Source organism: Haemaphysalis longicornis, unplaced genomic scaffold, assembly GCF_048455015.1.
Source record: "Haemaphysalis longicornis isolate Haplotype H1 unplaced genomic scaffold, Haemaphysalis longicornis Haplotype H1 scaffold_13, whole genome shotgun sequence".
NCBI classification, from domain to species: domain Eukaryota; kingdom Metazoa; phylum Arthropoda; class Arachnida; order Ixodida; family Ixodidae; genus Haemaphysalis; species Haemaphysalis longicornis.
The window spans coordinates 62739990-62763846 of NW_027526233.1; the positions used below are offsets into that span (position 1 = coordinate 62739990).

The 23857-nt window shown below is 45.3% G+C and overlaps 1 protein-coding gene across 2 annotated transcripts in view; it reads left to right on the plus strand.

The window, feature by feature from the left end:
- The window catches only part of LOC144164077 (eukaryotic translation initiation factor 2-alpha kinase 1-like), a 149934-nt gene extending 132104 nt beyond the window's left edge, over positions 1-17830 (plus strand). For both annotated transcript variants that reach the window (XM_077694646.1, XM_077694647.1), the window contains exons 11-13: positions 1850-1993; positions 12023-12118; positions 16760-17830. In XM_077694646.1, coding sequence (XP_077550772.1) covers positions 1850-1993; positions 12023-12118; positions 16760-16897 — 378 coding nt within the window. In that variant the 3' untranslated portion in view covers positions 16898-17830. The remainder of the gene's footprint in view (positions 1-1849; positions 1994-12022; positions 12119-16759) is intronic.
- Positions 17831-23857: the final 6027 nt, after the last annotated feature.

Genomic DNA, 23857 nt, shown 5'->3' on the forward strand with positions numbered 1-23857 from the left:
CTTTGCCTTGGTAGCGACGACGTATGTCCGCGTATGCCTGACGAGCACGGCTGAGAAGGGAAGTCGTGCAGCCACAGCAAAATCGAAAAATAGAGTGCAGCAGTAATCAAAGTCGGGCTAGTTGGTATGATAGCCGACTTCGAACACCGCTACCACGACGGGTTTGCTTTGTTCGACCAGCTCTAACACTACCGCTTCTCGTTTGAATAAATTTTAGTGTATCGTGAGCGTCTCTGTTCGTCATTCCGTGTTTGTTCCCGTCATGTTAGCGCTGTTCAAAGTATGCGAAACAATGTTCCCAATAACACTACACTGCTACAAAAACATGAGAAAATTTCTCACAGCACACACACTCTGCTTTATACTCCTAAAGGTTACGCGATGGCGAAAGAGAACTAACACTCTAGGATTCACACCTGTGGCGCGGAAAATCTTCAGGTGTATTTTTGAAAGGTTCGCGATAACGAGGATTTTATCGTAATGGGTGAAATATTGTAAGGTAGATTTTTATACCTGATGCCATCTAACATTGCGTTTGATCATAAAGACAGTAAGAAAGCCGGAAGTACTATGGTTGCTAAAGGAAGCAAAAAACCTGAAGTCAAAACGTCCAAGTCCAAGTTGAAGACAAATCATGAGGCAGGGTGTGTAAAACGGTTGTATGAAGCATAATGATAGCGTTCTCTGCCCCTGTTCAGGATTTCTAGGGTGAACTTCCACATAGCAAGCACAAAAATGAGGCAGGAACGGCACTCAAAAATAGTGAAAATTCCTGCGTGTATTGCAGTGTTGGAGTAGTCCATTTGATCCAACGTCTGCAGAAGCTAAGGTAGAACAAGCCTGAATATCTGCGAGAACGTTAAATGTTCATTATGAACGAGTGCATGCTGCCTTGCTTCAAATGTTTGCAGGCATTCGTGCGTGGGTGTATGCGTGTGTATGTCCGCATGTCGATAATTTTGTCGATTCTTGTTTTCTTGTTGGGAATGGGGTATTAGTCTTGTATTAGCAGCATCACAAGGCCGACGACGGTTCTAGAAAATCGGAATCACTCTCCGTCTGATCACATCTTTTGGCCCACATGTTTCAACATGCGGCTATCCGTATTTGAAAATGATATTTTATATACACTCCGCCTGTTCCTTATCAAGAGGTCGGTGGCCGATTTGGCATTTTGGTTGTATTACGCGACACTGATTCAGTTTCGAGTCCTTCGTATGCATGGTTAGAAAAAACTTACAATTTGATGTTCACATTTAGCACCAACTTTGTTTTCAAGTTAACCTTCATATTGACATATACAAACAAGTCTCTACCGGACGATTGCGGATAAATTGCATGCTTCTCCATAAATCATGAATAAATTAAAAACTGGTGCAGCTTTCCCATGACAGGTTTACAAGCAATCAATAAATATGAGCAGGGGTTCGGTTACAAACAAGCTGTTTGTGTTAAGCCCACATGTTGGCGAAATATTTGCCAACAGGCATTCCCCTCAGGTAGAATAGCTACGCTGAGGCACAGCCATTTGAAGTACGCCAGACAGCGTTAAATGAAGGTTGTATCAATGCAAAAATAAATTGTATGTGGTGGTTTTTGTTGATACGCCTCAACCAAACTCTCAATGTCAGTTTAAACAGGAAAGCGTAAACCTCCATCTTTCCGCATACAACCATTCAGTAGAGCAAACTACTACTTTAGCCAGACTAGGTTGATGCCTAGTTCAAAGGAGAAAAATCGCACCTAAGTATATTTTTAATGTGTTACAACCACTCCAATACGGTTCTTTCTTGGGGGAGCTAAAGGTTTCCTCTTCCGCATAAGTTTTACAACAATCTCCTTTTTTCAGGTGGACATATACAGCTTGGGGGTCGTGCTTGCTGAACTCTTGTGCCTATTTCCCACTGGGCACGAACGTTCTCAGCTTGAAAGACTCTGCGAAGGAAAAATACCGGATCGTCTAAAGAATCTGTCCGCAAAGCAGGAGAGTGTGGTAAGAAAGTTTCAATCAATTCATTGCATCTTAGAAAAGTACTGCCTCAAGTTTTGAAGTATAGGGTACTTAGATAACTGATTGATGATGTAGTCTCTAACTAAGCATTCAAACCAGTGATACAGTAAAAAACCCAAAGAAAATGCCTTTTGCAGGATGCGGATGACGTATTCTGATTAGTTCTATGTGCCTTCAAATACGCGGCCATACGTGCTTAGTTATAGACTGCGAGAACGTGAAGAGGTACGTTGCCTGGAAAAGGTTATATTGTCGTCCCCTGTACATTGGAACAAAGATTTTTTTCTAAAATATTTTTCAAATATGGGACATTCAAAGGCACACCTAATTCTCTTTTACAGTAGCTTGGGTGCATTACTAAACAAAACCTAAGAAACCTGCTTTTATCATCACAAAACGGGTGTTGGGCATATAGAGGAAGCGGACATGGTAATAAAATTCCATGCTAGCTGCCGGGAAGATGTACATGCTCAAGAATCTCTAAGGCGCACGGAAAGCAAGCAAGACGAACTTCATTTGCGTTAATTACATGTTAAAAAGATGCCGTAACGCGGCGAGAGAGAATCTTGCCTCTTTTTGCTTCGCCTGTCACCTCCGTGGCTTTCGCGCGCTAGGTCCCGCACGCGAACGCCACTTTAAAACCTGATTACAATTTCAGTGCAATAAGAAACATCTTCTCGGCCAGAGGACTGAATCTGAGTGTTGTAACTGGATGCAAGTGGTACCACAAGACTAGTGGAGCGCAATGCATTAAGGTACACCTGCTTCCATATTAGCCAGAATTGATCAGCCATCTTTTTGCGGTATCGCCAACGACTGGTCACTGATCCGGTATTGATCAGTATATCTCCAGACCAGACCCAACGGAAAGGCAAGGAACGCTCTTTGGAACAACAAAATTGTAGGGGCCCAATGATACTGGTTTGCTTGAAGACACATACAAGTAGATTAGTGGTGTTGAAATATTATTCGACTTTGGTCTGAACGGTATCTAGCTCCTCAAAATTGCATTATCAATTGCCCTACGCCTCCGTTAGAGATGCCTCTAGTGAGCAAAGCATCCTTTCCCAGATTCCACCCGACCAGCGGTTCTTTCAATGATAACCTGCCACTAGATGCTACTGCCGACGAAGTATCACTGAAAATCTTCTCCACGCAAAATCAGCCACATTTCCTTGAAGTACCGTTACAGGAGCTAGAAAGTCTTATTGTTGCCAGCTGATGACTGTGCACACTCCTGTTCCCACAAATCTTCTGAAACTTCTGAGGAAGTCAGAGGGGGTCAAGCGGTTCACCAATTCAAGGTGGACAGCGCGTGTTATTCCACACGTGAAAGTCAAAATTTAAGTGTTCTCGTTGGTTCCGTCATGCTTGGTGTTGAAAGATCCGGCCAATTTTATAATGGTGTCATTACAAGGCGTCCGCCTGTGAAACCCTGTCTTGAGGTACTGGAGCCACTGGCAATAAACCTGCTCCTCTTTATAACCTGTCACATGTCCAACATTATATACTTGCCGGCCTACCAGCAGGTTCAATCTGGAGTTTTTACCTCATCTCAGTTAGAGTTTGTAGGACGCAAGCAGGTGAAAATCAGCGATGGGCGGCACAGATTGTGAGCTCAGTAAAATGGTTACTAGTTGTTATAACAATAAGGTGCTTTGTCGTACGAAAAACATCATTGAGATGCGTTACAACTCGTAGTACACCATCCAAATTTAGGAAGGTTGAATTCACGCAATGTATATGCACTTTATAGGCACCTCTTTTCCCAAATGCAGTGTAGTTCGTGAAAATTTTCTCCATCTACCTTGCGGATCACACAAGTCTACGGTAGTGTAGTGTCTTCGTAGGAAAGAGGCCGCAGCCAATTGTGGTTGGGGTTTGCAAAGTTGTAATAAACCATTGTAGCCACTCCCCAGTTTTACGACATTTCGAAGGGAGCGATATTTCTCTACAGGTGGACCGGAGGGTTCTTCAAGGGCCGAGCTACGACCAAAAATCGTTTTTTTTTCTTCGTTAGCTGAGGCTATGTAAAATTTCTCTTTACCACGTGACAACTTGGTTGGCTGTTCACTGACCAAGGACGGTCACTTCCATCATACGGCATTTCACCCTAGAGAATCTGGTGCCATACCTCTTGTCGGTAGGTCAGGAGAATTTTTCGTATCCAGGGCAGCTTTTCCACTGGTCGGAGTCAGTTACCTGCTGGACATTCAAACACGCGGCGGGAACAAACGGCTTTCACTGTTACCCAGAACCCCTTCCCTAGTGTAATGCAGACATTTGTCCAAAAACGTCCATTGGCCACTTACAGGTTTAGGGACCGTAACAAGCAGTTCATCAATATGGCACCGATAAACATTCTTATTAACTGAAGTCTCGGGAAAGAAATTTCCTTGAACTGCTTTAGACTAAACTTTCCCATACTTTATGTCGCCATGGTTTGGCGCCTCCGATTGTGCGTAAGTAGGCCACAGCTACATAAGCTCTCGGGGTAGCACATGAAAAGATGTGGATTTCAGTATGCTCACTATCGGGAAAATTGTGAATCTCATCCGGCAGTGGTGTATTCTAGTCAACTCCTAGTTTCCAAAATGTTTGGAAGAATAAATTGGCCGTCACAGTAATTTGTGAAAAGAGCGCGAGTGGGTCGTATATTTGGTGTGATGCCTGCAGGATGAAGCCCTTCGTGTTACAGTTTTTGTGCAGGTCCAACACGCCCTCCATTCAAAATACAAAGCAATCATCCTGCTTGTCCTATACAATCCCTAAAACTAGCGACCGCTTGCTTTGGCGCATTTCCTCTTGTCTATGTTACAACGAGTTCATTCGCTTTCGAAAGTATGTTGGAACTTTCTCAGAATTAAACTCCGCTTGTAAATCTTATTGTGGCAATACTCATAACCTGTGGTGCTTGTAGGTAGCGTTCCTCCGCCTCCTCATGAGAGGGCATTTCTGTCACGAGGTCATCGACATAAAATCTCTCAGATAGCGTGTTTGCTGTTTGCAGATACTTTTCTGTTGATGAAGCATACGAACTCAGATTCGGTTCAAGCAGGAGTCGACTGCTCGGTGCCCCATGTGGCACTCTAGAAGTTCTCCAAAATTTTATAGGAGGGTCTGAATCCTTTCTCAGGTTACTGATACCACAGTAACCGCAGGGAAAAATGATAATTTTTTTCATCCAGGTCTGAATAAATTCCTCCTCATTATCTGTTATCTGTCCAACACGAAAAATTACGTAATTAAGTAACACCTTCAGCACCATGGTTTACGTTTGGTCACAATTCAAATGCCTCGGTCAAAGTTTTACGTCTTGGTTCACCTTATGATGCATCAAGGACAATCCTGACCTTGCTTGAAAGGCTTTCGAGGCATTTCACCCTAGAGAATCTGGTGCCACACCTCTTGTCGGTAGGTGTAACACCAGATGACTGCACGATGTGGCATATAGCACATGCCCTGTTCCCGATATTAGCCTCAACTGTGGCCTACCTTCTCAGCGTGCCAGTTTTGCAGATATTGACGAATCGCATACTTATTTTTTCAAAGCATTCCCTTGTCTTTCGTTAGCCCTTTAGTAAGGCCTGCTAAGTATTTTGTAGCAAATGCCTAAATCTCAGCCAGTTGCATAATAACTTGTATCCAGGGGAGAGTTACCCAATGTGGTCCGTCTGCGAACTTTATAGATGATGTGAATGCATCTACCATTTCTTTGAGTGCTTCTCTTTGCTGGTGGTTAGAGTATTTGATTACGTTAGGTAATCTGTGTTTAGGCGTCTGTGTTTAGGTAATCGCTAACAGAATTTCTACCACCTTAGATTTTAGTCAACGTAAAGAACAAGTACGGTTTGTGTAAAGGCAATTCACCAATGCACCATATTCACATGATCAATCAGGTGATAGAGAAGTGCGCGGAGTATAATGAACGCATTTATATAGCTTTTATAGATTAGGAGAAAGCATTTGACTCGGTAGAATCCTTAACAGTCATTCAGGCATTACGGAACCAGGTTGTAGACAAGCATTACATAAGAATACTAGAGGATATTTACAAAGGGAGAACAGCTACCATCACCCTCCATAACAAGAGCAGTAAAATCCCTATAGGAAGGGCGTCAGACAAGGAGATACAATCTCCGCAATGTTATCCACAGCATGTCTACACGAAGTATTTAGAACATTGTATCGGGAACAGGTGCGAGTAAGGGGTAATGAAGAATACCTCAGCAACCTCTGATGTGCTGATGATGTTGCCTTCCTAAGTGACTCAGGGGACGAATTGCAAGGGCGCTTACCGCACTGGACAGAGTAGAACCGTGGGCCCGAAAATAATATGGAGAAAACTAAAGTAATTATCAATAACCACTTGAAAGCACAGCGGTTTGAAATAGGTGGCGAATATATCTACTGAGGCCAAGTAGTTACGCCAGATTACAACCATGAGGCAGCGATTATTAGGAGTATAATTAGGCATGGGGTGAGCTGCATTCTTCAGGCATTCCAGATAATAAATGGCAGCCTACCATTGTCCTTGAGGGAGAAAGTGTATGACATCAGAATCTTATCGGTACTCTACTACAGGACAGAAAGTTGGGGGCTCGCTAAAAGGGTTCAATTTAAATTGAGGACAACTGAGCGAGCAATGGAACGGAAGATGATAGGTGTAACATTGAGGGACAAGAAGAGAGTAGAGTGAACCAGGGAGCAAACGCGTGTTAAGACATATTAGCAGAAGTTAAGAAGAAATGGACGTGGGCTGGGCATGTAATGCGAAGGCAAGATAACTGTTGGTCATTAAGAGTAACAGAGTGCATCCCTAGAGAAGGCTAGCGTGTTAGGGGGGCAGAACGTCAGACGGGCAGATGAGATCAAGACGTTTGCTGGGATAAATACGTCGCAGTTAGCGCAGAACCGGGATAATTAAGAATAATGGCAGAAGCCTTTGCTCAGCAGTGGGAGTCAATATGATGATGACGATGATGATAATGATAGTTTGTGATGCGCAAACTTTGGAGTCCCAAAAATAGTTGACCTATGTTGATACCCAAACTTTCGAGTTCCACAAAGTGTTGTATTGTCACTGTGTCAAAGTATTGTCACTGTGGAACAGGAAGCGGACAAACCGACTTTTGCTCCTAGGAAGCTGGGTTTTTAGCTGCGCAGGACGCCAACAGTTCCGTTAGCTTTGACGCGGTCTACTCAAAAAAATGAATGCCATCCCGCCCTCCGGTAGTGGATGTCTAGCGAAGCTGTTGGCAACCACTACACATGCTGATGGGGAGGGTACGTAATGTTTCTCGTTGTCCTGGCGGGCTTGTCGTTTGCACTGCGCTTCTCTGGTGGCAAGTGCTGGGTCCTGACGCATGCGTTTAGCGTTTTAGTCATGTCTAGCCTGACGCCTGTGCTAGCCTTCGAATGATGTCAATTCCCCACCCCTTTCGGGAGCAGCTGCAAAGCTAATATTTAGCAGAATACATTTGGGAGGGGGGAGGGGGGTCCGATTGTTCACTGGTGCTTTATCATACATTGTGCGGTTTCGATGATTGTTCTGTGATTTTTTTGCACAAATACTGAGCTCTATGCGGCACGCCTGATTATCCTGACGCATGCGCTCGGCGTCTTGGGAGAACTTGTGGGCCCTGCGTGGGTTTTTAGTTTACGACGCGAAATTTTCCTGCCGTCGAGGGTCTAACCGCTTCGCTGTAAAACGGAAGCCGCTGAGCCCTTGAAAGGTTGGCGACGCTGAGTTCCCGTGTCCCGGGGTTTGCTGTTCCTGTTTGTCTTGCTGCCCCACTTATAATCTCTGTTCACTGCTCTCAACGTCATTCTGCAGGAGTTCTTGCTAAAAGTCGATGTTTCGACTGGCGCTCTTATTTTTAAAAGGAAAGCTTGCTCTGTAATCGATAGCTAGTACAAGACGAAGCGTCAACAATAGTGCTGTATACCGCATAGCTCCATAGCTATTTATCTTCACTCCCACTGCAGTAAGCGCCACCATGTTACGATGAAGGTTATTTTAGACGTGCCAAACGAAATTCACGGATTTAGTATCAAGCACCGGTGGCAAATCTAGTTGCTCCGGCAGGCGTTCCTGAATCAGAATATCTGATCCTCTGCAACGGTTCTAGTAGCTCCAGGACCACGGAGGTGGTCCTAAAATAACTTTCGTGTATCACGCAAATCGCCGATACCGCTATTTCTGTTGGCGTATTTGGCAAGCAAAACAGCCTTTCAGCCTTGCAAATGGCCTATTTGTGGCCATGCCATGTTGGAACTGTTTCCAAAATGGCAACTGCTCTGCAGCGGTGCTGCTAAGCTTTTATAACTTGTTTCGCAAGCTTGGTCCTTGCTATTGCAGTGCAGGCATTCCCATCGTGCTGGATGCTCGCTGGGTCGTCGAGTTGCGCCATTGTTTCCATCTTGTACACTAGCAGACTGAGCATTATTAGGCACGCAATAATTTTGTCATTGTATTTATTCGTCCGTATGTTGGTTTTCTCGAATCTTCATCTGTGAAAAAAGGGTTTATTTGTCCGCCCAGATGGTTGAGTTGCTGCTCTGGGGCACGGAACCTCGCTGAGAGAACGCTGAAGGCTACGCCATCATCGCAGGTCTGAAGAGCCGCGTTGGCCTCGGTGGTAACTTTCGAGGCTTCTAAGCGTAGGGCCGTGCGCTTTTGCGTCACTCCCTCCGTATGCTCACCGTGCATACCTGACTTGTCTGCGGCGTCACTGCGTCTCCGGTTCCACACGGGGGGGGGGGGGGCGGTCTGCCCTTCGATGGTGGTAGTATTTCGTCTGCGGGGCCTCTTGGTTATCAAAACCAACCATTTCCCATTTGAGGGAGTTTTTGTTGCTACGCCGCGTCCGTGTTTTCTTCATTTGTGCTTGCGGGCATCATTATTCACTTCTTTATATATATAAATCAGTTTTCTAACGTTTCCTGCGAGACAACGACACACCGCAACGAAATGTTTGCCAATAAAAACCGAAACTGATAATTATAGCGATAGGTACGCATGGTTGCAAGGCGAACATGGATGCGAGACTGTCAACGAACTACGCCAGATTGAGGACTTTCTTGAGGAAGGGGACTTCCTCGCAAGCAGCAATTTCTTCTTTCAGAACACAGAGGAACGTTCAGAGCTCTACGCGACAGGCATGCATTTTATTAACAGTAAAGTGCAGTGGAACAATTCCGGCTAAAAGAAATAGGGGGTCTTCCCATCCAATACAATAAGATGACCAGTGAACCTGTTTGGAATAAAATCATTCAGAAACTAGATGCCATAAACGGTTTGCAAGCGTTAGAGGGCACGCAATTGTGTTCGCAACTTACCTTCAGAGCTAGGTTGCATGAGCTGCAAACTCCCTTGGAAGATAAGCGGCACGGTATACGCAGGCTGCTGTGACCAAACTACTCGCGAGGTGCCGACCTGCTCGCTTTATAACTTTGTTGTCCCGTTCCTTCTTTGGGTTACATGTACAGTGTGTTGCCACCAGGTGGTGTCCCTGTGATTTTTGGCTGGCGGAACACGTGCTCTCCGCGTCGCGATGAAGCTTTTGTGGTTAAAGCTTTCACATGTTCTCCTGATTAAAGTCTTTAACCTTGAGCAAGCATTGCCTGTCTTTTCTGCGTTCACATCGTCTTGTTTTTATGTCTGAATCAATGCGCTGCCACATAGAGACTCAAGAACGTAGAACAAAAGATCTCGGGGAGAGAGTGGAGACGCCCATCTAAGCCGGCGGCTGGGTTGGAGGCAGGGGTGATTCAGTCTCTTTTTTACCTAGTTTTTCAGGGAACCACTGGTCGAGGTTTTGGCAGCTGTTCTTGAACATTTCTTTTCTTGCCACGGCGTGGTTTGCCCTTTGCACAAAGTTTACACGCAACGGCGTGCGACAAATACCGAGTTGTGGGTTCCGGCAACGGGAGCACGGTCCGAAAATACGGGGAATGTCTAGCGTGCGAGGTGGGCGCAGATGCGAATGATATACAATGCATTCTATGACAACCGAAGCGCAAAAATCGAAGACACACTGCGAACTTGATACACCTTCAAGGTAATGCCAGTAAAAGTCACATATTACGTTCCAATTGGCATATTTGTGGGGAGATTATAGGTGTAACATTATTGGACAAGAGAGCGGAGTGGGTCAGGAACCAAACGCGGGTTAAGGACATATTAGTAGAAATTAAGAAGAAGAAATGGACGTGGGCAGGGCATGTAATGCGAATGCTAGATAACATTTGGCCAATAAAGGTCACCGGTTAGATCCCCCAGAGAAGGCAAACGTTGCAGGGAGCGGCAGAAGGTTAGATGGGCAGATGAGATAAAGAAGTTTTCGGTCATAAATTGGTTACAGTTGGCACAGGACCGGGATACTTGGAGAATAATGGGAGAGGCCTTTGCCGGCAGTAGGCATAGATAGGCTGGTCGTGATGATGATTACGTTCCAATGGCGAATGCAAAAAACTCTATGAAGACACACAGATGAACGCTAAAGAAGGTGATACGAGCGTATTACAAAGTATCCACCAATGCGTATTCGGTAATTATTATCTGTTGCTCTCCGGATTATCGCTTGCTTTCACTTTCGACATCCGTGCGGGATGAGAAAGCTCTACCAACGATACGCGAACAGTTTTGCTGTAGAAACCTTGCGAACGGCGCAGCCTTGCGCCTACAAGCTGGCGCATCACTTCATAGCAGCAGGAATGTCGCCCCAGCAACTCTGCCGGGTGTGCGGTACCTAACCGTTCAGTTCTCGTGCATACCTGGCCTATGCGTGTCTTCTTTTGGCACATTGGCCTGATGTAATGCTTGGGAAGTGTGTATTGAAATGGTATATTTAGTTCGTCCTACTTCCCATAACACGACAAAAACAAGACCGGCATTTTAGCTGGTTAAGATCCATATAAGCACAAAGACAAATTTCATTCATAGGCACCAACAACGATTCATCAATACCTTCCCGTTTCCTTACGTCGCGTTGATGTGGTCAATAGGCTTGATATGGACTCCAGAAAAAATCGGCCTGTTGTTAAAGTTGGGGTTTCTAGCAATATCTAAACACAGATAGCAAACGTAATTTTCCAACAACGCCTCTATATGGCTGAATACACTGGGTAACCCTACTGACCCAATGGAAATGGCGCTACCTCGCTTAAACGCCCGACTTAACACCAGCGAGCCCCTCCTCGCCAGCTGCAAAAAGACACCCACCGACTTATGGGCTTAAACTTAACCCGCTTTCGGGCGCCGGTTGTAAACACACTTCCTACGGCACGCCCAAGAACGGAGGCACAATGCCGTTTTGCACAGATCTTCCTTACTTGCACTATGGCCGTCGTCATCCAACAACGACCGACTCCTTTCTCTCCCAGCCACGTAAACACAAGTTTCCATCAAGTAATCCGTCATCATCGTGTCAAAGTGCCGGCGCACCGCTCCCGCAACCTTTCTTCTACCTTTCGCCTGTCCCGCCGACCCTACAGTCATGCACGCCCTCGCACCTTCTACGACATCGGTCGAGGAACTTTGGGGAATGCCTTTTCGGCCGCTGCCAGACGGGCGGTCACCGGTTAAAGAAAGCTTTGGGGAGTTCAGAGCGTGGGATGCTGATGCGACTACCCCAAGTTGTAGCAGGTAGCGTTAAAACGACGCGCAATGCATCTGTTTTATGTCCGTTGCCATTGCAGTTAAAAGATACACAGAGCTGAGCAACAGTTAGTGAAAAAGGCAAAGCCTGTACAATGTGCTCAACCTAGGCGTGGCTTGTGTACAAAGTGGATTTGTAATATTTAGGACTTTGTTGTATCATTGTAATCATTGTATTATTTAGGAATACGGTTATACATACACCTAGAATATGGACGATAATAAACGATTTGAAACAGGAATACCGGTCTATGAAAGTTGCGGCTTTTTGCTCCCGGCATGAAGTGTAGACTCAAACCGAAATCAACAACTGCGATTTACAGTTTGAGTACGATATTACGTTTGAACAGGTGGACACAGTTCGACGAATGTGCCGCTTCAAGCCTGTGGAGCGACCATCGGCAGAAACCCTTTTGGAATCCGGTGTGGTTGTGACCAAAGGAATGGTAAGTCGGCACTTTAAGACTGGTGCATTCTTTTGAATCCCTACCTTCTGCAAGCTGACAATTTTGTTGGCACTTTTAGCCATCATCTATTATCTTACCCATATGTCAACGCCACACATGTTAACGTGAAATAAAGCCATTCTACAACGAAGAACACCTCAAGCAGAGGCATTTACGGCTCTATTACGTGGAGAGATGGGGTAACTAGTAACACCAAATTTCAAGCTGTGATTTCACAAATAGGTGAGATATTGATTGGTGATAGGTTTGTATATTCCTGGTTGCAGGCGGGATGGGGTTACACTTTTTGATATATTTAACAATAGGTATCCCTATCTCTATGTGTTACTTGTAAATTGCTGCTAAATGTGTAACAATAAAATAGAGTAGAATGCATACAAAACGCAACACAAGTTTACGGTTAATTCAATTCCCCTTTCTCAGAACATTCTAACACAATCTTTTGGTGTTCGATCAGAAGTATTAGAAATCACAATGGCTAAAAATGTGAAACGGTGGTGTATGGCATGGCTTCAATGTCAGTTTCTTCCTTTATAATGCCTTAACAGCGTCTATATCAAAACATATGAGATGCAATTGTTAAAGGCCTTTTTTTGAAAAGTGTCCACTACTTGTCATGCACTTTCAAATATGACTGGAGTGCTGAAACTAAACTTAATTGTCGTATTGCTGGACATTTATAAATGAGGCGTATGCGGGAGAAACATGGGACATTGTCTTTAATAACACAAATGAGCTGCGCTTGTGCGTGATCCTTTACGAATTATTGTATGCATGAGACTTACCCTTTGCAAAGAATACAGTTACAAATAAAAAAAGCGTCTCCAGAACAAAAGCCGTTTTCGGTTTTTGTCTCGAGTCGGGCTACGTAATCCTGGTCCTTGGCCAATCTCAGAGTTTTAGATTTTCTTCTTGAGACTTTTGGTCAATCTTGCGTTGATAAACGCGTTTTTGTAGGCCATTTGTGCTAGTGCATTGCAGGCTTCTCCTCTTACGTCTCACGTGATGACGTCAGTGTTATTATTCTACCCACAATTTCTGCACCCTACCACACATTATTGGTGGTGCGCGCTGTCGGTGACGCCTTGACACATCTGGCGAATCTTGGCGCACACACTGTTCGCTAGCATCTGCTGTGTTCGATGGCGGGGCAGTTGCGGAAGAAATCTTTTCATTGTCTGTGAGTACAGCATCCTGTACTTTTACCGTATCCTTTCTCTTCGAAGGTGATAATGACAGTTTCTTTGTGCCCCGTCTTCCGTGCTGCTAGGACGTGGTATCCAGGAGCAATGACCGGCTTTCATAAGTTATCTGGGGATGTTTGTTGTAGATCGTCCTGTATGTCTTTGGATTTGCGTTCTGGGCTAGGTTCTAAAATATAGATGGTGTCAGAGGTTTCGTCTTCTTTGGAGAGTTGAGCTTTTTTCCATCGCGTTGCCGTTCTCTCTAGTCATTATAGCGACGCTGTTGTCGTCGGATATCTTTACTGTGACTTGTCGAGGGTCTGCAGGCATCAGGTGTACTGCTTGGGTTTGTACAGAGTAATAGTAGCTTGTATAGCGTAGTGCTTGACTGACCCCGTCGTTGGTGGTATTAATAATTTCTGGGATTGCATCGTACTGTGGTCTATGAAGGTAAGCAGCACAAGGGAACCGCGCCTTCCGGTGGTTGGGGATGCACCTCGCTGCATCCCAATATCTTATAAAAGTGTTCAGAAACAGTGCACATTTCCAGCCTTTCAAAAAGAATTCGATAGAAAAGTGGATAAATCTATGTTTATTAAGAAACAAACACAATAAAAATCAAACGTATTAAACAATATACACCAATAACATGGGACCAGAAAAGCAGTTAAAAACCCAGGACAAAATTGTCCCAAATAAATTGAGTACCGCAGGCTGTCATAGAGTAAGCACGGTAAAATGAATTGATCAAGGGAAACATGATAACAGATCTGTGCACGATAGTGCCGCAGCCGGGCAACCAATGGTTCACTGTATTTTGAAACTGACATTGAGTGCTGTCTCTGTATACACCGAAGTTTTTATAACAAAAAATTCCCGCAAAGCCTCTTTGAAGCATTTACCCCACTGGATTCCACGATTGCTTCCAGTCGTTTATGTTGACTCAGAAAGCTTGGAATCAGATTCTCCATCGATTGTTCTACTCCGTGATTGGTTCTGATTCTAAAAAATTGCAGTTTAATTAATCACAGAGCATTTCTCAAAATATAAGTGGGATAAAACTCTGCAAAATTTTATCGCCTTTCAATGAAGATGCACTGACCAAGCTTATAGAGGTGTAATTCATTTATGCTATTTTCGTAGATGACGGAAAACGTTCCTGCGTTCATTATATTGTTTTCCATAGGTCGTATTGCTTTTTATCTAACAACAGTATATGCACACTTACATGTATTATTTTCCCACATACGAACTTTTGATTAGCTCTCGTCGAGACAGCCTTTGTATTCAGTTATAAATTGAAAATAACTGCTGGGCGTTTTACCGCACACACCTTGCTTTGTGCAATGTAATGGCCCACAAACTTGTTGTTCTGGCTGCACATGGGTACCCAGCATCCTTTATAGATATACAGTGTTAACGAAGATTGCTCTCAATTCTGGCAGCAAACGTGGAACACATGAACAGGAGAGGGACTATACAGTATAGGACCAAATTTAGGCAGATAAGCAACGAAAAACAATATTTGTTGAGGTTTTCGCAGCCAGACTTTGACTAGGGACGTGCATGCAATACGAACCCCGACTTTCAAGCGGTACACAACCATCACTATGCCAGAAATGTGCTGCATAGATTGTGTAGTGCTGGGCCCTGTACGACGGCGGCGCTTACCTGAACTTTGAACTTATAACATTTTAATACACTTTTCACTATACGTGGGAAACGAATGCCTGGCCTTCATTCACTACACCGGGTTTTCAGTTCTTATCTCCAACCGTGTGTTACCCGACAGTACGTCGAGAACAAGGTAAGTGTTTAGAATTTTGTTTATGGGCTGGGAGCCTGACCCATTCTGCCACGACAGATCTCTGGTTCCCACGTTTAAGCTCCCGGCTTCTGTCAGAGAATATAAATTGGTATTATCACTCTCGGAAACCATCTAGCTTTAGAAAGTTTTTTCCTGTTGAAATGAACAAACATAGCAATTGTGTAGTTTGATCATCGGTTTTCTTGTGCCAACGCTACTAGTACTGGTAGTACCAATCGGGCCAACTTTTACTGATAAGTTTATTCTGAAGCGTGCTTAGGATTATGTATTGATTTTACTCAACTCTTTCTGGTGTTATCGATGTCGACTCCCGGCGTTTCTTACACGCCAACGCGTACAGACCGAGCTAGGAAATAAACTTTCTGATATCAACCTAGACGTTCCGTCTGTTGGCACAATCAGTCCCTTTCTGTAGGTTTGTCTGGAAGTATGGATGCTTTCAAGCGAAACTTGTGTTGGCTAACTGGTGTCGCCGTCGGTGTTGCTTCTGGCCGCCTAGACAAAAGTTACTCCCCACGGCCCTGCCTTCACTTCCCGGCCGCAGCTCGCAGTCGGAACCCTCCCTTGGCAGCAGCTACTGGCCGATTCCCGTCCTAGCAAATCACGTGCTCCATTTCTCCACAGAAAAAAAAGAGACGTTGCGCTTTCCCGGCGCACCGCTTTTCCCCAGTTTTTGGGCCCGCTTCGCCATCGGTAACCCGTGATTGGTCCGCTTCAACGAAGAGCAGGCAGGGCTCAAGGAACGACAATGGGCGGGGCCATTGCCATGCGTGTTTTCGCAATTACGAAGCCAGGGTAAATGGCATGAGCCGGCTGCTGCAAAAGTTCGGCTATCATGCGTTCCACATTTGGTGTGATGGGAATCTCACAAGGGATTGTCTACAGTTTTACCGGACTATACAAGCTCTGCGTGTAGCCCTCTTGCGGGAGATTTATTTATTTTTTGATGGAGGTTGCGCGGGTGCGTGTGTAGTTACGTGCTTGGAGTTTGCAGTTGGCTGCTTGACGGCGGGACGCCTAATATGTAACATAAATATTTGGATGTGATTTTATTGCTTTTGTGTGGTAATGCTTCACTTACGAAACTTCTCTCGCACTCTCACAATGTGTAGATGTTGAAGTAGCACCACTGTTTTACATTTGCACGAAGAAACATCGTCAGAATTTTCAGTGTGGTTGTTCCGATGTTCGGGAAGCCTAAAATATTTATTCTGTATGATCCCAACTGGGTGTTCACTTCGATAATCAACCCATAGAACTCGAAAATGCTATTGTAGATCTAGAAGTTTTCTGCCCATGATGACAGAAAGTTCTGCGAGATGTCTCAGCCGACAAGTTACTTATGTAAGCCTCGGCCACGAGGCGAGAAACCACACCCTTTCCGCATATCACCGTGCAAAGAATCATTAAGCACTTAAGCACAAAAATTGCAGGAAAAGTGACTGCGATTAACCCAGAATGCTCGCTTCAGTGGAAATCAGATGCTACCAGATATTACTTTTATTTCACTGATATTTGCAGTTGTGCCTAATATCGGCTGAACTGCCGGTCTCCCGATGCAATTGATTGTTCATGTTTTCAAGGCACCTTCATACGGTCTTTTTTCAGCTTATGACTAAGAATCAGGAGATGGAACTAATGCTATCTCTCCTGATACGAGACAAGTGGCTTCAGCTTCAACAAGCTGAAAATATGCAACCCGGACCTACACCATCTTCCACCCCCGCTGCCACCTCTGAGCTGTGAGATAAGGTGGTACCGAGCAGCCATCTGAATGTCCAGACACTTTTGGCCCCAAGAACGCCAGCTGCACACTCGTCCCATGGCTTCCTGGAATTGGGGTCCACTCCCTATTCACCGGCTGAATAAAACATTTTGACTACTACTACCACTGCAGAAAAGACAAAATAACGGTGACATGGCACACCTTTGAAACTCAGGGAGTGCAGTGTTCTAGCTCCCCTGATGTAAGACAAGTGGATTGAGATTGCTGTTAACTAAGATAGAAACTGTTTATGGCCAGCAAAAATCTCATTTTGCCGCTATTAATCTATGGAACCGCCTACCACTTAATATTAGATCATCAAATTTTATCACAGCATTTAAAAAGTATCCGAAAAATCTTCTTCTAACCTGATATGTTTTCTAATCTCTTGGTTTTGCTGGTTTGGCTTTCGCCATTTGCTTGCGCAGTAGTTTTTTGTGTATTTTTGTACACCGTTAGTATTTAATTGTGTATAACGATAATCTGCTTTTTCAATGCCTTTTTTGTGCATAGAATAATATTTTAGTAAACTCTATATAGAAGCCATGCACTACAGGTTTTGCTTGTTTGTTTCCTTCACTAACGATTTGTTGTACTTGTTTTCGCTTCCACTGCGGCTACTGTAACCTTTTTTCGTGTAATTCACCATCGAGAGTCCCAGTGCAGTCGCTGACTTCGGGACCCTTGTCTGTAAACCTTCTTTGTAACCGTTTAGGTTTGATCAATAAAGTTCAACTTGACCTGACTTGAGATTGGGAATGCTCAAGACGTAGATGGAACTGCAATACCGTCTTGCAGCACGGCGTTTGAAACCCGTGGCATGCATTCTGCACAGGGTAGTTACATTTTCTTGTAGTAGTTTTATGCAATGACTTTGTGTTTAGTAAATTGTCCTAATAAAAAGTTTTCAATTTCTTGTGTATTATAGTGTGTACATTTCATACAAAGCAACTATGATTAAAAATGTGTATAGAAGATTTTTATTCCACGTTTGAGCAGCAAATACCAAAATGAGTTTGATATCTCTCGTGTACCTTATACGCCTGTTTTAGTATTTTTTTCGGGCCTCAATTTACGCAGGGAATTGACAATACTGTGCTCATAAAAAATAGGGCTACCTACACAGGAGGCCTTGGTGACAGTGTCGAGAAGCAACCGGAGACACAATATCACGAAAGTAAGCTCCAACTAACAGCTGTAACGCATTCTGCAACAGAATTTAACACAATGCATCGGATTTCGCTAATATTCAGACACAGCTCCACCGGTTATTCCGTGAACAAATCCTCTTTTTATGTGATTTTCTGATCTTCGTGGGTAACCAAATTTGGACATGTTGTAATTAATTAAAAGAAAATATAGACTGCTACTGAAATATAATCAGATCGAGAATGGAAAATTATTTGGCCGCAGGCTTCTTTTACCATATTACCCTGTATGCGAAATAAGATTTGTCCTAAATATCCCGTTCTATACTCACTTTTTCAAATGCTTTTTTTTCATAATCACTCCATTCACCTTTTTGTGTTCGCCTTTTTAGTTTGTGGGCAGCGGTGGTGGCGAGGGCCAAATTCCACTTCCTTGTGGGAAGTATCCTGGCATTTTGTGTGCTAATCGAGCGCCTTTTACTGCTTTTGCTTGGAACACTCCTACTCTTTTAGGCGATTTCTAAAACCGCTACGCTGTTCTACCTCACTAGCCGAGGCGATGGAACGTAGATTCTGAAAAAAAAGTTCCAGGTTCTCGCCCTAGCAATGCGAATATATTTTTCTATGACGAATGTTTTTCATGTAAAATGTTCTCGTACCCAAAATAGGCACAGTCTTTTTCATAAATGAAAGTGACTTGCTATCTTTTAGGTCGGTTTAGAGCTGGGGCGCTCCAAAGCAATAGACAGAAAGGCAATGAAGTGTATTGAAGGTCCTGAGGAGCACTGCCGCCATTCAGGGTGGCCGCGCGGCGGGCCGCTCCCACGTGGGTACGTTGAGACCGAGCCTCAGCGCGGCGTCGTGAGCCCTCTCGATTGCCCTTAGCTGATGCTTGTTTGTTTGTTTGTTTGTTTATTGAACTTCTGACAATAAAATTGCCAAGGTGCTGAGGCAAAAGGCGATTGAGGCATTGCAGTCGCCCCAGGTGCAGCAGCTGCCACCCAAGACGACTGCAATACTCGCCTGACTAGGCCCCTAGCACCTGACAGCACAAGCGACAGCAGAAGCAGCTACACATGCCAAAATACATACAACAAGCATGCACACTTCCGGTGTAACAACAGCAACATATGCCAAAATAAAGCATACTAAGAAGGCGTAACTGAAGAGAATTACACGCTTTTCTTGCGTAACAAAATGTAACAGAAATAAAATTACCGTGCCCACTCTTCGTTTTTGCGCAGACAAAGTAATGCAGCGTAAAAAATCACAAAGTCAACAGATATACAAAAAAAATCTTACACATGTAGCAGATTAGGGCTCTCCTAGTCGGGGCGGCACTCTTCCTCGGGTATGCGTTGAGAGCCCCTAACTGTGGGACACCGCGAGAGCATATATATTACTACGTTCGCCACAATCCGGGCAGTCCGGTACAAAAGTGTCCATGTAGGAGCTGAGAGTGAATAGACTCGGATAAGAGCCAGTATACAACATTTGGAGCGTGGTTGCCTGCGGCCTGGAGAGTTTCTCGTGCGCAAGAGGAAACGTTCGCCTGTCCAGCTAATAGTGCTGAATAACGTCATTGAACGTGAATAAAGTGTCTCTACAGGCCTCCCAACCAATCCCCGAGGAACGGTCTCCGTCCAATCCCGCACGGTGGGTTATCTCGCGCGCGCGGGTGTAAGCGACCTCGTTGAGGTTAGTTACAGAGGAAATGTGTGACCCTAGGTTAGCGGGAAACCAGTTGATGGTGTTTGAGGAAATGACCTTATTTCCTGGGATGCAAGCGACCTCGGCCGAAATGGAAAATGATGAAAAGGCCCTAACAGCCGTGCGGAAATCGGTGTAGATTCAATGCTGGCTGTCAAGTAAAGCAAGAACCACCGCGGCCTGCTCAGCTGTAACAGGGGTGGTGTTCCTGAAAGACGCGGAATTGAGAACCGTGCCACAGTGATCCACCATGACAGCCGAGCAGTTCGCCGCTCGGCCGTACTGCGTGGCGTCCACAAAGCAAGTGCGGGTCGCCCCGAACATTTTTTAGTAGGGCCTCGCCTCTGGCCCTTCGCCTGCCCGCATTGTGCTACGAATGGACGTCGCTGGGAAACGGCTAGATAGATATAGCGGTTGCCTGCTCTTTAGTAAGGCCAACATTGTGCTGCATGAGCCTCTCTGTGCTGGCATTCATCGGGATACCCAGCGCGCGCTTGATGCTTTTACGAATTACTAAGTTCAGCTTAGCCTTTTTGTGATTCCGCCAGCAGTGCATGGTCGCCACGTACGTGATGTGGCTCATCAAGAATGCGTAGAAGAGCCTCAAGGGACTGTTCTCCTTGATATCCCCTCGACTGTTTTAGACCCCACTAATTAACCTTATAATGCTATCCACCTTAGCAGTGATTTTGACGATGGTGTGCCTGTTACAACACTTCGACTCGATGAGCATACCGAGAACCCGGATAATGTCAACTCTGGGAATGGGGTGTCCCTCGCTCGAGCGGAGAGCAAGGTTCCCATCTGACAGTGGGACCCAGCCCTGGGGCTTAACCCCCCTCCTACTAGGTTTGTACAATAGGAGCTCGGACTTGCTCGAAGAAAGAGGCGAAGCCCCGTTCCAGCGAGGAAAGCCTGTTTGCGATCTATCGCTTCCTTAAGTGCTTCCTCTAACCTAACGCTGCAGCCTCCGACGCACCATACGATAATGTCGTCAGCGTAAAGTGTGAGGTTGATGCCCTTGACGTCCGAGACAATTTAAACATTTAAATTCTCTGAGACAATTTAAACATTACAATGTTAAACAGGACCGGGGATACCACCAAACCCTGCGGTGTACCCTTCGTGCCCAGCTCGATGTGCTCTGACCTGAGGTGCCCAATCTTTAGCGTGCCCTTTCGATGTCGAAGGAACTAGCTGATAAACGCGTAAAAGTTCTGGCCAAGGCCCAGCTCTGAGATGGAATCGAGTATGTGGCCGTGTGAGACGATACCGAAGGCTTTCTCTAGATCATAGAATAGGCAAGCTCTAACGTCCCTCATGTCGCTATCGATAATATGATACTTGATCTGCTTGATGGGCTCCTGAGTCGAAAGCGACGGTCGAAAGCCCAGCATGTTATACGGAAAAAGACCACGGTCTTCGATGTGCTTAATAACCTGTTCCGCCATTTTTCCTATGCACGATGCGAGCGAGATCGTTCTGAGATTAGTCATGTCTGGAGCCCACCCCGGCTTCGGGATCAGGACGACTGACGCCAGCTTCCACGACTCCGAAACCACGCAACATTCCCAGATGCGATTTATCTCCTCCATAAAGACTGTAATCAACTAGTAATCCAAGTTGCGAAGAAGTCTGTTTGGTATTCCCTCTGGATTAGGAGCAGAATGTCCATTGAGGGCCGCGACCGCCTCCCTTTCCTTTCCTTACCTTACAGGTTTTATTAAATTTCTGAATCGCACACGAAGTGGCGAGCTTGTACCGCTCTTGGAACGGAATATCGCGTCTCAAGACAACGCCAGCGACGGCTGTCCTTTTCTAGTAGAGCACTTCATGTAAAGCATATTTGTGGGTAGCAACCACCGACGTCTGTCGGGTTTTTCTTTGCTGCGTATTCAAGCTTGGGTTATTTTGGCACTGCCATAGCGTGCGACAGAGAGTGGCGCATTCGTCGCTGTTTCTGAACAGGCTAATATATAGAGTGGGGTGAATGGCGCGTTGTTTTGTGGGGTAGGGGAACGGGTTTGCATAGCGTTGACAGATGGGCACTTGTTCGTTTGACAGCGCGTCAGCTCCTGCTGTGTAGGCGCTTCGGTACAGCCTGTAGTGTTGCGCAATGTTTATGAAAACAGTGTAATGGTGGCCTGCGAGGTCGTCTTACTTCAACGGTGTGCAGGTTTGCAAAATACCAGGATTTCGCATAGGCTGCTTGGGTGCCGCGTAGTAAAGAAAGGTCAAATCATTGGACACCCTTAACCTCAGGGGATACCCCAAATGTTTGGGATACCCCAAACCTTCGGGGTAATTCTTGGGAATAACCTCCATTTTTTACATTCTTCCCGCCTTGTATATACGACACAGCGCTTAAGACTCGGCTATGATGAGACTGCCTTGATTCTGTGCTATGGCATAAGCGATCGCGTTATCTTCTGCTTGGGTTTTACTGCGGTGCATTAAACTGGTTCACGGATAAGAGCAGTGGTACTTGCTACAGTTGCTGTTTTGGGGTTCGCGGGGTTCGCGTGCGCGTAGACTTCTACATCTGTGAACACCCCGGTGCAGGAGTCTCCATAAAGTTTTCCTGGGGCTTATGCTCTGGCTTGTTTTCTCCCTTTATGATGTTGAGAATCCGTGTTCCGCGTAAGTGGGGCATTCTCTCTCTTGATTAAGTTTTCAGTGGGATGTCCGATAGCGATTCAAGGGTGCGCGGTAGTGCGTAGAGTATGGGGTGCACAGAGTACGTGGTGTTCGGGGTATTATGTTTATGGGTGCTCTCTCTAAGTTAAGTCGGCTTCAGTTCATTCTTCTATAGTGCTGTGAAGTCCAAATGCTAGCGGTTGAGTAGTTGATTTACGTGTGGGAATGCTATCTTTTGCTCGTGAGCCTTGCGGATAATCGCGTTTATTGCCCATTTTCGCCGCTGAAGGATGGTGTAGTGAGCGACGTTGGTTAACTGAAAACAATGAATGCGGGTACGGGTTGTACTGTCAGGCGTCTCCACCGGCAGAGAAGAAGGAAACGGGTGCAGGCTTCAGAAAACACATTTATCACGAATGAAGCAAACCTCCAAATAAGCAAAGCACAACAAACAAAGCCGCTCACACGCGAAAATGGGCTGTACAGAAAAAAGTACAGTGCCTCGATCTCCCTCCTCTTCTTCTTCCTCCTTCTCTGGGGCATCATTTCTGGGATTGGGCTTAATTCATGATAACACCCCCCTCTTCATGAGTTTTCGCAAAAAAACTCTCCTCAACATCCGTCAGGATGGCGAAGATTGACTTTAGGTCCGCAAACGCTGTTCAGTTTTCACACAATCGTTGTTTCCTATCAGATTCTTCGGCCTCACATGGTCAGACATCACGCACTCATTCTTCACGATCACATTGTTCATTATCCCAATGTTCAGCATTCCGAAATAATTGTTCCCCCTCAGCAGCAATGTTGTTCCCGATCAACTCCTTTATTACCGTCCACTGCACTGGCGTCCGCGCACTGTACACATCTGTTCACACAATAATAAGTAATAGCACAACCAACATATCACCGTTTCTCACACCAAGTTACCCATACCATTCTCTCACAGCAGATCACGCACATCGATCACTTTTTAAAAATATTCCAATTCACAATGACAAACCGCTGTCCTGTTTAAGAAATATCTTAATTCTCTGTTTCCACCGCAGTACCAGCTAATCTACCCCTCCATACGTCCACCAGCGTTTCTCTAGCTTAAGTCATTACAGTGAAACCCTGCTGATACGTCCCCCGGATTTACGACGGCCCGCTTCTTACGACGGATCCTTGCGGTCCCAGTAAACGTCCTATATGAACAATGCATTAAAAACCCCGGTGATATGACGCTCGGGTGCATCCTGCCCGCTTCATAGGGATTCTGCACGGATAAACCAGCGCTTCTCCTATATTTTATACCGCTCCGCCGCCTCGTCCTGACCTTTATTATTTGTAACCCCGTTCGACGCTGCTTGATGTACAAACGTCCGCTGGCGGTTAAGACCACTTACTGAACACACGTAAGCATCCAGTCAGGTACACGTAAGCGGAAGTTAACCTGTGACGGCCCAC